The 15,695-nt window shown below is 43.1% G+C and overlaps 2 protein-coding genes across 2 annotated transcripts in view; one reads left to right on the forward strand and one right to left on the reverse strand.

Moving 5' to 3' along the window:
* Positions 1 to 5,334, reverse strand: part of LOC148478842 (heme-binding protein 2-like) — a 32,022-nt gene extending 26,688 nt beyond the window's left edge. The window contains exon 1 of the mRNA XM_088455317.1: positions 4,661 to 5,334. Coding sequence (XP_088311443.1) covers positions 4,661 to 4,892 — 232 coding nt within the window. The 5' untranslated portion in view covers positions 4,893 to 5,334. The remainder of the gene's footprint in view (positions 1 to 4,660) is intronic.
* Positions 1 to 15,695, forward strand: part of FANCM (FA complementation group M) — a 163,596-nt gene that overhangs the window by 41,676 nt on the left and 106,225 nt on the right. The window lies entirely within an intron of this gene.

Here is a 15,695-nt window from a genome sequence, read left to right on the forward strand (position 1 = left end):
GATTTGGGCTTTGGTGTCTGTTCTGTCTGCCCCCTACACCCAGTACTATTTTTTACCGTAAGTGCCGTTGTTCTAGGACCCTAAAAGAGCTGGTTCCCTATAGAATGCTGTGCACCTCCTGATGGAACGTAGGCATCTCAGCTCTCCAGTGTTTGTGCAGCCGTTATGGGCTGGCAGTGCCTGCTGGGACTTGTAGATCCACAGCAGCTAGAAAACTGCCGGTTGTCTGGTCTATAGAGCGCAAAAGAACAGTGCCCTCCAGTGGCTAAATTAACGATTAACCCAAACTGTGCGTCGTGGCACCCTGGCACTTCCAAGGGTGTCTCAGGTTGGTGGTTCAGTACCAAATAAAATCAATTTTAGTAAGCGTGATAGGCAATCCCAATGCTAATGACTGTTAAGTTGCATACACACGTAACGATTTTGTAACCAACGAGTTTCTGTCAGATTTTCCCTTGTGTTGAGGACATGAGATGTGTGTTACAAATGTACTGACAGCATCTCAGTCCTTGCAGAGATCAATTTACTTTTTAGTCCTTTTGTGTTCCCCCATCCGTCTGCTAAGTGTATGTGTGATCATTCTCAGGACACACATTTCCATTAGCATGTATATTATGTACTGTAATAATGTAAGTTATTGTAATGTTTAATACTGGATAAGCCTTGATGTTAGCCTGGTCCATATGTCTGTGTTATTCGCAACCACTAGAGCAAGGTGACACCTCCCAGAACAAAAGACCCTCTAAGTTAATTCCCACCTCCCCAGGGGACGCTCAGGATTTCCATATGCCTGTTTTGTGCCTCACTTGAATCTCTCAGACTGAACGGAACCAACCCAGCAGGTGTTCGTCAGGGAAGTAATATCCGGAGGAGGTAGGAGAAAGTGACAGCATAAGGGACTCGCACCAATCAGGAAACGGTGCAATTAAGCTGGGAGGTCACAATATCATGGGAAATTGGAAGATTTCAAAACAAGTCACGGAAGGCAACTCCACATGTTAGTCGCTGACTTTGGCTAAGAGGCCTCGCTCTGCCAAGGTGCTAGTGGAACGCATCACCAGTTCTGTGGATTTATACTTTGGAAATTCTGCAAGGACCTATATGCTATTCACTGCTGTGTGTTCTGTGATTCGCTTCTACTGTATGGGGTCCTGGAAACGTTTGGTTGGGCCCAGGCACTATCACTGCTGTGTGATCTCTGATAGTTTCTACGTGTGGGGTCCTGGAAACGATTGAGTGGACTGATGCGCTATTCGCTGCAAGTGTGATCAGTGATCGTTTCTACTGTGGGGACTGAGGGTCTCTAGCTATTTAGTGGAATTGTTCTGGGACGTTATACTCTACTGGGACTGCCTCTGTCTGGACTGCTACCTGTTTATTGCCTGTTCACTGTATTTACCGCTTGTCCATACATATTATCTACTTCTGTGTGCTGTGGAAAAATAAACCATCAATTTGGTTTCATCTGCTCGGTGTCTGGGTGATTGAGAGAAACCCGTATCCTCACACCTTGAAAAAGTGAACGCTTTTTGAAGTGTAATTAACTATTTTTACAACGACGAACGAAAAATGTTCTTTCCCTTAATGAAAATCGTTATGTTGGACAGTCTGAAATGGGCGATGAACGATCACTACAAACGGGAGCGCTCTTGAACGATTATCGTTCATCGTTATAACTCAGAAACTGAATGATCTTTGGAACGATAACAACGTCGTTGACGACAAATCGTTAAAAAAATCGTTACGTGTGTATGCACCTTCACTCAGACAATGGACCTCATTCAGAGTTGGCCGAAGCGGCCGCACAGTCGTATGCCACCGATGTTCGCTATACTGCGCATGCGTAAAGTTCGCAATGCGTGTGCACAAACTAGCCGATACGATCAGAAATTTATCTCTCCTTGAACACAGCCAGGTCGGTAGTTTGAGTGACAGATTGAGGCGTTTGTGGGTGGTAACAGGGGAAGGTGCTTGAAAACGGGGGAGTGGAGATCCGAACGCAGGCGTGTTTAATTATGCGGACTGCGTTTTGTGGGAGTGCATACGGTTTATGGGAGTGCATAATTAACAAAGTAGCGTCATGGCACATGTGACATGGGAGGTTTTTACACTGACATGATCGTAGAGCTTAAGAGAGGGTATGGTCAACCTTAAGCTCTACGACCAGTTTCGATGGTTGCCGATGGTCTCGATTAATCCTTATATGCCAGGAGAGGACGTGCAATGCATACGAGAAGGGGGCGTATTTTTTTGTCTTCCAACCGCTTCCTCCCCTTGGTCGGCCAGCTACCGATCCGAACTTAGGGACGCAACTTGCGAGGGAATAATTTGCATATACAGCCCCTTTTCCTGTACGACCGAGCGGCCGCTTCGACCGACTCTGAATGAGGTCCAATATGTGGACACAAAGAAGCACAGCCCTGTCAACCACCACATAACTGAACCAAGCTTGGCATACACTATACAATTATCTGTCAGATATCTGTCCTATCTGGCTGGTTGGAATGAAAACCTGGTAATGTATGGGAGCTAATGACAAACGTCCATTTGCTCACAAGCACTGGAAAACAGACAAATGGTTGTTCAGACAAATTAGTTAAAACACACAAATGTAACCAATTTGAACAATTTTATTTTTGTCCTTTTTTCAGTGTTTAAAACCATATGATGGACTGTCATTTGCTCCCATACATTACCAGGTTTTCATTCCAACCAGCCAGATTGGACAGATAATTGTATAGTGTATGCCCAGCTAAATATAAACACAATTTACTATATTTATTTTTTGCTGAATTTCTCAATAAGAAACTTTTGGCCCAGGGGTGCCGTGGAAAACATGCTGGTACTGTAGGGTGCTGTGATTTTAAAAAAAAAAGTTTGGGAAGCACTGGATTAACCTATAATACACAATTTTCTCTGCTTTAGTAGTACGTGGTTGGTGGGGGCTCCATGTCCTTGGCATCTATTGTACTGTACTTGTTTTCTAGTTCTGTAATTGTTACTGTCACCTGTTTTCTGTCCAGATTCACATAGTGTTTAATCTGCCCCTGACCACCTACTCTATAGTCTGACATAATTACCGTACACTATAGTCTGAGTTGGGTTCCCTGGCATGGGAGTTTTGTCCATGTGCCAGTCTGTCCTGTTGATGTCAATGGATGCACTTCTCTGTCTGGGACTCCTAGATTTTTGCGGACCTCCTGGGTTTTACTTTTATTTTGTCCACCTCAGATTCTAGGCGATGATGGGGAGAAGAAATGCAGCTTTCCATGTTACAGGTTGTTTAGCTGCCACTTCTGTTAATGAGTGCCCTATGCAGTGTATAAGCTCTACGTACGATGTTTAAGGGGTCTATTTACTAAGCAGTGTTAGGAGACAGAGTGAAAAGTGATAAGGTGCCAGCCAATCAGCTCCCAGCCTGTGAGATGATAGTTGGGAGCTGATTGGCTGGAAACTTATCATTTTGTCTCCTAACACTGCTTACTAAATAGACCCCTTAATCTCTTAAGTGTTATGGGTATTGAGAGATGAACTGTCTGGAGTAATGCCACAAGATAGACTTTCCTAACACTGTACTCGCTGCAATGCAGAATACTATTCTCTAGTGCAGTAATTCTCACACTCAGTCCTCAGGACCCCACACAGGTCATGTTTTCCAAGTCTCCTGGCAGGTGCACAGGTGTATTCGTTACTCACTGACACATTTTTCAGGATCCACAGGTGGAGCTAATTATGATTCTGTGAGGAGACCTGGAAAACATGCACTGTTAGGGGTCCTGAGGACTGAGTTTCAAAGCCTGTGCTCTAGTGTTTCTTATATAATATATATGTATATACACGTTGCAGCAGAAAAATGGATTTCCCCTAACATAATCTAGCTATGCACAGTTATATTCTGAGCTTATTACCACAATGTCTGTAGCCTTCACCAGCTGAGAAACCCTTTTCCAGCCCCGAAATCCCTTGTGTCTTGTTTTAATCCACAGTCAGGGGGGAATGGAGAGGGGAACGATGACCACCAAATACAAGGGCACAAGTTTATTTACACAGCCTATAGGGGATGATGGCGAAAACCGTTTCCTGTAGTAGTTTTTGTCTGATTAGCTATACATGTATTATCCCTATTGGACTGTAAACTGCTTTGGGAAGACCCATTATTACCTTCTGTTTCAGTCATTGCGTGTTATTCAATTGCATCATGATCCCCCCCTAATTCAGATATTCCCAAACTGCAGAAGGGATTTTAAATCTTGTGATGTCACAAAGGGTTCGGTCACAGTTATGTGTTTCTGTTTTTTGCACTCTTCACAGGTTAAACGCACACAAAGCAGATTATAAACCAGACTAATGAATTAATGGTGCTTTTTCCAGCACTGCGTTCTAAACTGGATGCGGCATCTAGAATATTAGAGCGCAGCGCAATCCTTTTTTTTTTTTTCACAATAGATTGCTGAAGGCAAAACACATGAAAAGCACATAAAAAACATGTGAAAGACATCACATCATTTCCTTTCCTAGTGTTTTTCTCCATTTTCCTAGTGTATGACTGAGTACTAATTTTTGTGTCCTAAGCAACCGTGATATATGCATATTGTAACGTCCCTCATCTGTTAATACGTCTATCGTAAGTTCCTCAATGACATTGAACCCTGGTCCTTACCATTTGGTACCTCCACTTCATGTCCTCTCCCTACGGTCTGCCAGTAGTTCAGCAGCCGATCTTGTTCGGCGTCTTCCATTGGTTCCAACTTCTCCTCGATGCTCCCGTTACTGTTGTACGCCGAGTCCGAACCCAAATCATCCGCCATGTTGTCCAGGTCGTCTAACGTGATCATCCCGGCCGCCGCCGGCTCCTGGACTCCACCGCTCATCAAACACCCTTCGCGCTGCATGGTTATCCACAGAACTGGATTTCAACGCTATATACAGGACCCAGTGCTATGAATCCAGTCTACAGTCTCTATCTCTCTCTCCCTCTGGCCAAGCTTAGAGATTTCTGGGAGAATCCGATGGAGGTCTCCCAGCTGAGCCAAGACTGTGACCTAGCCCTAGACCAGGACTGCTACTGGCCTTGGGATAAAATCTCAAGAGACTATAGTATCCAGATTACCGTGACCCTCAGTCACAATGTCTGAGCTGTATCTGGAGTCATCTTAACTTGTTCAACTCTCCCAGAATGCAGCACGGTAGAGCAGCCGAACCAATCGTGGCCAAGCGAAAGTTTGTGCAGTTTTAGTAGTAAGTATTCTAGCAGTGCCCTGAATACTACAACATGACTGCAGTGTCCTCCCTCCCTCCCTGTCTCTAGCAGTAATTGGGACTGTGTCGGGCTGGACTCAGTGTTGCTGTGTGTGTGTGTCTAAGCAGCTGCTTTTAAAAGCTGAGCTTAGAGGAGGGTTCAGGAAGCTCTTGAGGGAGGGGACGCAGATATAGACACATGCTCCTAGTCAGGTGGGGGGAGGCCGGTATTGTCAGCTGCACTTTAACTCCTCCTTTACCAGATCGCACAGAGCCTTTTTAGAGGCATCTTCGGTGTCTGAGTATTGCACTTATGTTTATGGGTACAGCAAAGTGTCTACTTGGAGTATATAGTGTATATATGTACACATTTGTTGAAGTTTTTTGCATAAGGAAGTGTACCTGGTCATCTAAAGGCCCCCATACATTAGCAATTGATTGCAGCAATTCTGCAATTTGCAATCAATTGTGTATACATTTTTTTCCCTTTTTCAATCGATTGTGGCAATTCTGCAATCAATTGAAAAAGGGAAAGATTTTTTATAAACAATCGATTGCAAATTGCACGATTGCTGCAATCAATCTCTGATGTATGGGGGCCTTAAGATCTAGGCAGCTCCACCATGTTCTTTAGCAGTGTTTCAGTTTCTCCGACTTAAGGCCCCCATACATCAGAGATTGATTGCAGCAATCGTGCAATTTGCAATCGATTGTGTATAAAAATCTTTCCCTTTTTCAATCGATTGTGGCAATTCTGCAATATGCAATCAATTGAAAAAGGGAAAGAATTTTATACACAATTGATTGCAAATTGCACAATTGCTGCAATCCATCTCTGATGTATGGGGGCCTTAACATGTATGTAACCTGTGTTCCCCACAACAGGTTTGTATGTAATGGTATACCCACCACTGTCGGCACGGACACGAACGTGGCACCTGGTTTTGCAACACATAAACCCGCAACTTGCTTTAGATCTTTACAAAACTACCCTTTTATCCTTTCCACAGCTATCAATGTTTTCACACTCGGCTGCAGAGCAAATGCATCTTTCTTCCCTTTCATAGTTAGAATTGCACTCGGTATGCAGAAGAAGAGAAATTGTACAGTGCACAGGATTGGCACTGAAAAATAGGGACCATTCCTGGGACAATCGTTTCAACCCTCGCGCTGCCCCTGGCATTTGGAGAGTGTTTGGTGATTTTTATACAGCTCTATATATGTAACTTAAATGTATTTTATGGCAAATTGAACTGATATGTTTATTCCTTTGGATATATGCCTTAAGCAAGTGGAACTGTCCTTACTTTACAGAGACACTCGAAGGGGGAGATTTATCAACATAGCAACTGATCAGTTTATTGCTATCATTTTAGTGAAGGTCAGAAATGATTGATAGCTAGAATTTTATTTCTTTTTAGGGCCGTATTTAATTAGCGGCGAAAACTGCCATTTTTTTCACCATAGGCGCAAATGGCTGTTTTTCGCCAAAAAAAGATGATATTTTCGCCAATAAAACAGGCGAAAAAACACTGGAGAAAAGTTTTCTCCATCCCAGACCAAGCGAAAAAAAATGCAAATTCCTTATTTTTGGCTAAAATTGTGGGGATCTCTTTCAGAACCCTTTGGACTCCCTCCCTAATGACAAATGACCCCCCAAAAAAATCGTAAGTTGGGCACTCTGGCGAAAAACGTCCGTGCAAGTTTTGGGTAAAAAAATAAAAAACGTTGAAAATGGTTTTAATGTATTGGGTCTGATTTTTCGGGGGACGGTATGGATGTGTGAAGTATTTTAAACATCACACGTGGTTGCAGCAGGCGGCTTTTTACGATTTTTAAATTGCGTTTGTACGACACAAAAATATACTTGCACCCATTTTAACGTACCGCTAATTTACGTGGAACAGTAATTTCCTGGGAAAAAAATTGCTTCTTATCCTTTTTCAACGGTTTTTATTTTTTTTCACCCAAAATTGCGTGTTTGTTTTTTGCCAAAGTGCGCAACTTAGCAAAATGTTTTTGGGTAATTTATCATTAGGGGGGGGGGGGGGGCGTCCAAAGGGTTCTGAAAGAAATCTCCACAATTTTAGACAAAAATAGGGATTTTGCATTTTTTTCGTCTGGTCTGGGATGGAGAGAACTTTTTTCTCCAGTTTTTTTTCGCCAATTGCGGTTTCGCCTGTTTTTTGGCAAAAATATCGGCTTTTGTGTCCGAAAAACTGCCGTTTTCGCCTATGGTGAAATAAACGTCTATTTTCGCTGCTAATTGAATATGGCCCTTAGACGGTTTGATAAATTTCCCTTAATATTTAATTATTTGTCCCTGATAATGTCCCTATTTTAGAGTACTGACAAATTTCTCTTTTCCATCATATTAGATGTGATTCTTACTAAACAGTCTTAAGTGTAAAATATTTAAGATGCAAAAATATACATTAGAATAAAGTCTAGAAGACCTAAAGTAATGGTGATTTTTAGGGCTCAAAGCTACCGATGGCGGGATCCCACATAATGCGCTCAGGTGCTCTGAAACATCGCCAACCACCACACACCTATTTAGTACCTGCTGTTCACGCACAGATTTATTGTAGCAAGGTGGCGCTTTCTGTAATATGAGCAATATTTAGCAAAATGTGATGGGGGGGGGGGGGGGAACGACCTGGTTTTGCTCGGTAGGAATGGCTCATCCAAGTAAGACTATGGGATGGATATAATAATCTCCCTGTCTATAGTCACTAGTGCAGAAGCGATATCTCATTTTGCTGGAAAAGGTTTTTCGTTGCTCTTGTCTATTAATCTGGATGGATTGTAGCGTGTAAAGGTTTGAAACAATCCATGGTGGTAATCGGACCGCGAGAGGCCTTTTGCAGAGTGTAAGCGCACTTTATAGGGGATACTTTTAATCCCATGCCCTATGTACTAAAGACCATGAGAGTACAACATAAAGACAACTGAAATAAAGACCGTTATACTATGCACTCAATGTAATGACTGAGGACCTTATTGAGGAGAGAGAAGTTGTCCATTGGATATTAGCCTAGATGAACAGTGGTTTGATCAGACTGAAACAACAGTACCTTTTCATATCCTAATTATGAGAAGTAATTGATTCTATGTTGTTTGCTGCCCAGTGATCCCAGTGACCGACCCTTCTTCAGTTCGGCTTGGCCTGTTGGCGGATGCTCTTCTCCTTGTATTATGTTCCTTGTACACCAGTTGGCGCCTTGAGGACCATTTTGTAGATGTGGGAGCTCCCATCAGTTCCTCATCTGATTGTGAGTTGATATTCTCTGACAAACGTCACTCACTGCAGAGATCAACTTGGCCTCCTTATTTTTAAATTCTTGTCATTAAACTTTATTTATAGGGTGCCACAAGTGGTCCACAGGGGGCAAAAAATAAGCCAGTACAAGGTAAACCGTACAGTTCAATACAGTAGACAAGTAACAGGTAGAACTACAAGTCTCAACACCACGACCGATGCAAGGAGTTCTGTGGAAATACTCAGCATAAGCTGAAACCTGTAACTATTGGCGTGGGCGCAGATAACTGTTCAAGGTCGTTTGTAGGAATTAGAACAATGAAGGAGTGGAGCCTGTGGGCAGAGAGCCCAAGGAGGAGGTGGAGAGCGTAGATGGTGTAATGAGAATAAGAGGAAGGAGGGCCCTGCTCATGGAGCTTACAGTCTAAAGGGAATGGGATGGGTCGCGTAGAAACATTACTATTGCATGATTACCTAGTCCCTCCTGATTAAACTAATTCAGTTACTACGTTATAGTGTTATAAATAGTCCTCTTATATGATGTATCAACTTGAGTGTGACTATTGTTTTTGATTGAGTGGTTTTCTATTTTTTGCCTATATTAATATATTTAATAAAAATAATCAGCAAACTATCAGTACAAGGGGTGGAATGAAACCGAGGAAAGATATTTAAACAATGAGTGACTGACAATAACAGTAGCAAATTAAATATCGCCGTGAAGGAGCTCCGGGAGCTATTCAATTCAGCGCGCTGTTAAGGATTTCTTCTCGCACCCCTCCAGGGGTGCAAGCAGAAATCAGACAAAAGTACAGGCGCAATGCTGTTTTCTGCCCGTATCGCAGCGGAGTCAGCATCGCGCCGGGCAGTTTAGTCAGTGAACTCCCGCCCTTGTGACTAAACGCACTGTTTAAGGCGGGAGAACGGGCATTATCTGACCTAACAGCGCGCTGAATTGAATAGCTCCGGGAGCTCCCTCCCGGTACTATTTAATTTGCGTTCAATTGAATCGAGCTCACTGATCCAGTGCCCTGGGAAGGCCAGACAGAAAGAATCCGAGTCGCTGACTGTAAAAGGGGAGTACACTGGAGACCAGAAGAGTGCAGGGTGACAATCAAGATGACGGAGGGCCCTGCTCGTGAGAATTTAAAGTCTAGGTGAGAAGAATTGGTTAGAGTTCAGGGAGGAAGAGAACAGAGGACATGCCTTATAAGTATAACAGTGAGGAGTGGGCTTTAATGAACAGGAGATTTTTCAGAGCATGTTTGAAACGATGTACATGATCAAGCTCTTTAACAGTCTTTATACAAGTTGCTGTCTGAAAATATTATTGTTCGCTGATAGAAAATGTTGTCTTATTTTGACTGAATTGTACATTTTATTATAATATATGAGCCTTTTTGTAGTGATGTGATATATTTTGCAATATATACAGGGGCTTCAAAACACATTCACCCCCTTGTAGTCTTAAGTTGTGGAATGAAAATGTATTGAAAATTTTACCAATTAAGCAACACAAATTCTCTGCAAAACCTCCGTAATGCTGAGTGCACACTTGTTGCTATATCGAACTACGTCATTCATAGACCTATTAGGTAGACCCTGTAACACAGCTGATGTACCAATATATCTGGATGATATATGAGCGTCTGGCTGTGTGTACAGCTGCAGGGACCGCCAACACGGACATCAAAACTGGGCGGGCAAATTTGAATTCCCACCCAGGGTGTGATGTCTGGCCAGTCATATTGAGCGACTTATTGATATGTGTGTACAGCTTACGAAATCAATAGCTCAAGGTGGGGGCGGTTAGGGTTAGGCTTTTTTTTTTTGGGGGGGGGGGGGGTGGGGAGGTTAGGGTTAAGCACCACTTGGGAGGGGATTGTGTTAGGGTAAGACACCACTGGGGGAATGGTTAGGGTTAGGTGTAGGCACCAAGGTGGGAGGGTTAGGTTTAGGCACTAAAGGGGAGGGATAGGGTTAAGGTGCACAAGGGAGGGTTAGGGGGAGAAGGGGGAGGGTTAACATACTTACGTGACCCTTGTCAGGATACCGAGCATAGGGATGCCACTGTCTACATTTTGACAGCAGGCATCCCGACTGCCAGAATTTGATATCGATTCCGTATCTACCCATGTTTGTAAGATCTACCTATATTAACATTGTTACAATTGGTTGTCTTTTAAGGTCACTTATTCCACATAGATATGAGTACAGTATCTTTATTAATTTCACCCCTGTCTAAAGTTGGTTACACACTATATGATATACAGATGTTTCCTCATACACAATTGCTGGAGGCGCGCCAAACAGCCCCCCTTGGCGCACCAGATCCCGTACGACTCGACTTGCACCGAGCGTCTTCTACGCCAGAACGTGCTTCTTGGTCTAAACGACTCGCTTGCGCCTGGCGTCTCGCTCCGCATGACGCATTCAGGTCTCCTCTGTATTGGCCAATCTTGCAATCCGCGATGGATCGCAACGACCTTCGTATACTGCCCAGTTCCACGCAATTCATCGTTAGATGAATTGTGTGGTCACACCGGATGTGTGCTGCATGCCGCCAATTATTTATTTGTCCCAGATTTATACACAGGAGATTTGTCAAGTCCATAATAAAGCAATGGAGAGAGGTTACATACCTGTAAATCGGTCTAGAACAGACTGTTCTCTAATACGGGGAGATCTATATATTGGTTGCTATGGGAAACTTCTCCACCTGTCGCCTTTAGAAGGTTTGATGCAGCTCATCCTATGAGTAAAAAAGATCATTTGTAAGGGAAGCCACCAAGATGCTTATGGCAGCTCTGACAGAGCTACAGTCACCCATCCCTGGGATAGGCTAAAACAGTAGTGGCGAGCCCTGGCATTCCAGCTGCTGTGGGACTACATATCCCAGGATGCCCTGCCACAGTTCTAGCATTCCCTAATAGCAAAGCTCTGGCAGTGCATGCTGGGATATGTAGTGCCAGGGTTCGCCACCACTGGAATAAGATGTCTGTTGGTCGTTCTCTGTGCTAACAAGACCAAGATTAACATTTTTGTCCTCTGCATCATAAGTGTAGGAGAAGCTCCTCTGCTTCAGTGTCTGTAAAACTTGTCAAAGCCGGTAAAAGGGTAACGCAAAATACAGTATATGGTAGGACGAAGCTTGGATTAAAATCAAATCCATCTTCTTTTTTTGATTTATAAAAGGTGAACAATACCCAAGGGGTAAATACTTCTTTGTAGCAAACTGCATTTGCCCATCTATAGATTATTTATTTAAGATTTGATCTGATCTATACATCCCCATAGCAGAAAAAGAAAAGTCTGATCATGGAAATCAGGCACCAGTTCTTGTCTTGCATACTTTCATTGAGCATTCTGTTTGATAGATAATGTATTTTAGCTAGTGATTAATGATTTAATTGCCATGGCTGTTTACACTGTGGGAAAGAGGAAAGCCAGAGTGCCCGCTCCCCCCGGCCGCTGTTACCGCTAGTTCCTGCCGTCTGTCCCGCACCGATCCATATTGTAGGTAAGCAGCAGGCTTTTAGCCTTTGTCTATTTTACCGAGGTTCGGCTCCCTTTGCTGTGTGCTGTACAGGAGGCTACATGAATAAGCAGAACTGATTTAACGGTATGTGTGTGTCACTTATACATCTCCGCTGGTGGGGACACAATGGTGGAAGATGCGGGGGGGGGGGGGGGTCAGACTAGGGTCAGACTCGGTGACATTATAACCCAATTTGCCACTATGTTTTGTTGCTTTTTTTTTTTAATGCTGAATTAAGTGAGTGTATACGATACTGTACTTTATTACGAGGTTTGCTTTTGATCTGCATACTTTCAATGGATATGTGCATTATTCCTTATACCATGTCATCCACTGAATTAAAAATGTTTAACTAAAGAACGGATCATTCAGATTCTTGTACAGCAAAATGTTAAATCGATGTGGCGTTACACTACGTAATTAAACCAATTTGAGAACTTGTCATCTTAAAATGTTTTTGAGCAAGTCTACAGAAAAATCTTCCAATCTTGGGTTTATTTGGAAAGCTATTAATTACTCTTTCATAATTGTATTTTTAGATTAATAGGTCTCATCAACAGGGTCCTCTGTACCCTTCCACATCCGGCTCTCTCTGCCGACATATGTCCTTTTTCTGTGTATGATTTATTACACCGACCATCAGGATCTTGTTTTAGTTAGTAAAAAGGGAATGGGTATGAAATACCGATGGCTGTTCTATTCCTGACTACAGGAGCCAGACAGGGCAAGATCCAGACTAGGGCGCCCCCCCCCCCCCAAACCCTAACGCTCCTTTAGTGGTGCCTAACCCTAAGACTAAGACTCCTGGGGTGGTGCCTATCCCTAAGTCCCACCCCCAAGGGGGTAGTTAACCCTCCCTTCCCGCAACCTAAATCTAACCTTCCAGGGGGGGTGCCTAACCCTAAACTCCCCCCAGTGGCGCCTAACCCTAACACCCCCCACCCTCTCTCCCTAGCCTAACCCTTGCCCTAAGTCCCCCCGGGACTCCCTAAACCTAAGCCCCCCTGCACCCGGACTTACGTCGATCGGTCCGGCGTCCTTCTGTATTCCGGAGGCAGCATTAAGATAGGCGTTGGTATTTAGACGCCTATTTTAAGGCCCCCGTCGGGCTTTAGTTGTTGGGATATAGACCGACAGCATGTAGTTCGCCAGTCTATTAACTACATCCCGTAAAAAGTGCAGGTGCTGATTTGTCACTAGATGAAGTGCTTCCAATATATTGTGTTACTGTCATTTTATCACTCCAGACTTGTCAGGCAGCTCCTACTCATATTGAGAGTGATAAATATGCTTATTATTCTACTATCCTATTACTCTGATCAACACTCTTAACATTTTATTGCCAATCATATTAGAGTGATTGTGGGGTAACTTTGTGGTGCTGATTCTGAATAGGACATCAGTTCATGGACGAGAAATAAGAAAAACACAAGCGACAACTGTGAACTGACTGCCGGCTGGCCGATCATTTATATAAGTAGGAGAAATATTCTACAATTATTGCGGAGTGAATACAATTATTATGGGGCTACGAGCAGTTTTGAGCAAATTCCGGCTGCCGTAAAGAATGTCTGCTGCCACTGTGACTTGCGCTGTGATGGGACTCGCAGCTAACTGGATTGACTTCCTAGAATATTCGCGTCTCACCTTCTATAATGTTCCGATAATTCCCATGTGCATACGTTATGTCTAAGTTCCCTATTACTTGAGGGTATCCATCATCTCAAAATCTAGAGCCAATTCAAAAAATCTACTTTCATTTTTGAATTCGGCAACCCCAAAATACCCAAAATTTTATCAAATATTTGTGGTAAATGACCAATTTTTTTTTTTGTTAGGCTCTATTATTGGTGGTAGTTGTTGGTAGTAGTAGTTGTGGTGGTTGTTGTGGTGTTTGGTAGTTGTTGGTTGTTGTTGTTTCTCCCCGGTACTATCGTTTCCATCCCCCACAACCCAAATACTGTTGTGGTATGTTATGTCGGCATTTTGGTTTTGTAGTGCCGACATTCTGAATGTCGACATAATGACTGCACACCCCCAAATGCATTGGGTAATTCAACCAACAGCTCAATAAATTAGCCCTCTTTGTGCCTCAGTGATATAGTTAGTTGTAGTGACTTGGTAGACCCCAGTCATCCACTATCATTGATGGGTTACGCTTTTTAAAGGATTAATGTATTTAAATTACAGAATTTAAATATTCATTCAGATATATGAAAAACTTATTGTATACAATTCTCAGTGTTTAAAATGACATACCAGTGCAAAATTGTTAAAAATATTTAAGATCTCCTCCCCGACTCCAGTACAGACAGCTGAAATCAGCATGGCCTATTACTGTTATTTAAGGCAGGTTTGGAAACTGAGACTGCAGTCATTTAAGCTGCTGTGAAATCACTGGCTCTGCCCATGTGTGCGAATCCACTAACACATGCCGCTCATTTACGCAAAGTAAGGGCTGAATTCTGAGTTGCACGTAAAATGAACTTCATTCCGGATATCCGCCAGGAATAGAATGCGAATACAACTTTATGCCCATATTCTGAGTGGTCTTTGAGATCGCACCGCCACACTCCGCCGTCATTACGGTCATCGGCACTTACACCTACCGCATGTTAGGTACACTTTGCACATGTACAATGCGCAAGTAACTCTAGCAACTCGCCCACAAAGCTGTTCTTTTGCTGCATTTGCTTTGTTTCTGCCCAGTTGCCACCCAGCAACCCCCAGTCGTTGCAGAGAAACGACTGAGGTGCGTATGACTCTGTATAGCTCATAAGTTTGCGAAGACCCGTATGAAGCCTGTGACACATGAGCAGTACCCTAAAAGAAGAGAAGCACCTTCCTGCTAACATTGCAATATGTGTATTTAGCCAACTATAGACACTTCAGCTATACCATGTTCTATTATGCTGCTCAGTGATGCAAGTCTAATATTTTAGTTGCTTGACTTGCTCTTTAATATTTTTCCACATTAATTATAGTACGATGGCTCTGTAGCATTGAACTCTCGGTTCTACTAGTTGGGTGGGTGAGTCACAGAAATGAAATCTAATTGGTTAATATTGGTTACAGCACAAATATTCCCTTTACAAGCATTATAGTGCTGACACCTGCCCCTCCAGTACAGCTGTGCAAAATCCTGCTATATTTGTGTGTATATTACTATTACCCAGCTTTCATTGTCCACAACAAATTACATACCCTGATCTTTTGGTGCAGTGTGTAAAGTAATGCTAATATAGGAGACAATTCAATTTAGCCCGCTGTTAAGTCCGACTAAAAACACTTAAGTCTTAGAATGCCGGTTAGTGCGGCTAAAGCTGGGTGTTTAGTCGTGCTAACCGGCATTTTCCGACTAAGGTGCCGGCCGTGAGGCTGTTAGCGCCACGCCGAGCCGGAAAACAGCCTCGTGGCTGGTTCTTCAGTCGGATTTCTGCTCGCTCCATCAGGAGGGTGTGAGAAGAAATCCTAACAGCGCACTGAAATGAATCTCCCCATAGATTGTTGGATTTGAAGAGCTTATCCCCAATCTAAACCATCAAACGTGTTCATATTCACTACACTGTATTGAATGTAAGCATATTATTTTTGTGAATAGAATATATTGTTTTCCAAATGTTTTTAGACCATAAATCAGCCTGAGAAATTTCCTTG

Source organism: Taudactylus pleione, unplaced genomic scaffold (genome assembly GCF_031769625.1).
Source record: "Taudactylus pleione unplaced genomic scaffold, aTauple2 ptg000652l, whole genome shotgun sequence".
Classification (NCBI taxonomy): Eukaryota; Metazoa; Chordata; class Amphibia; order Anura; family Myobatrachidae; genus Taudactylus; species Taudactylus pleione.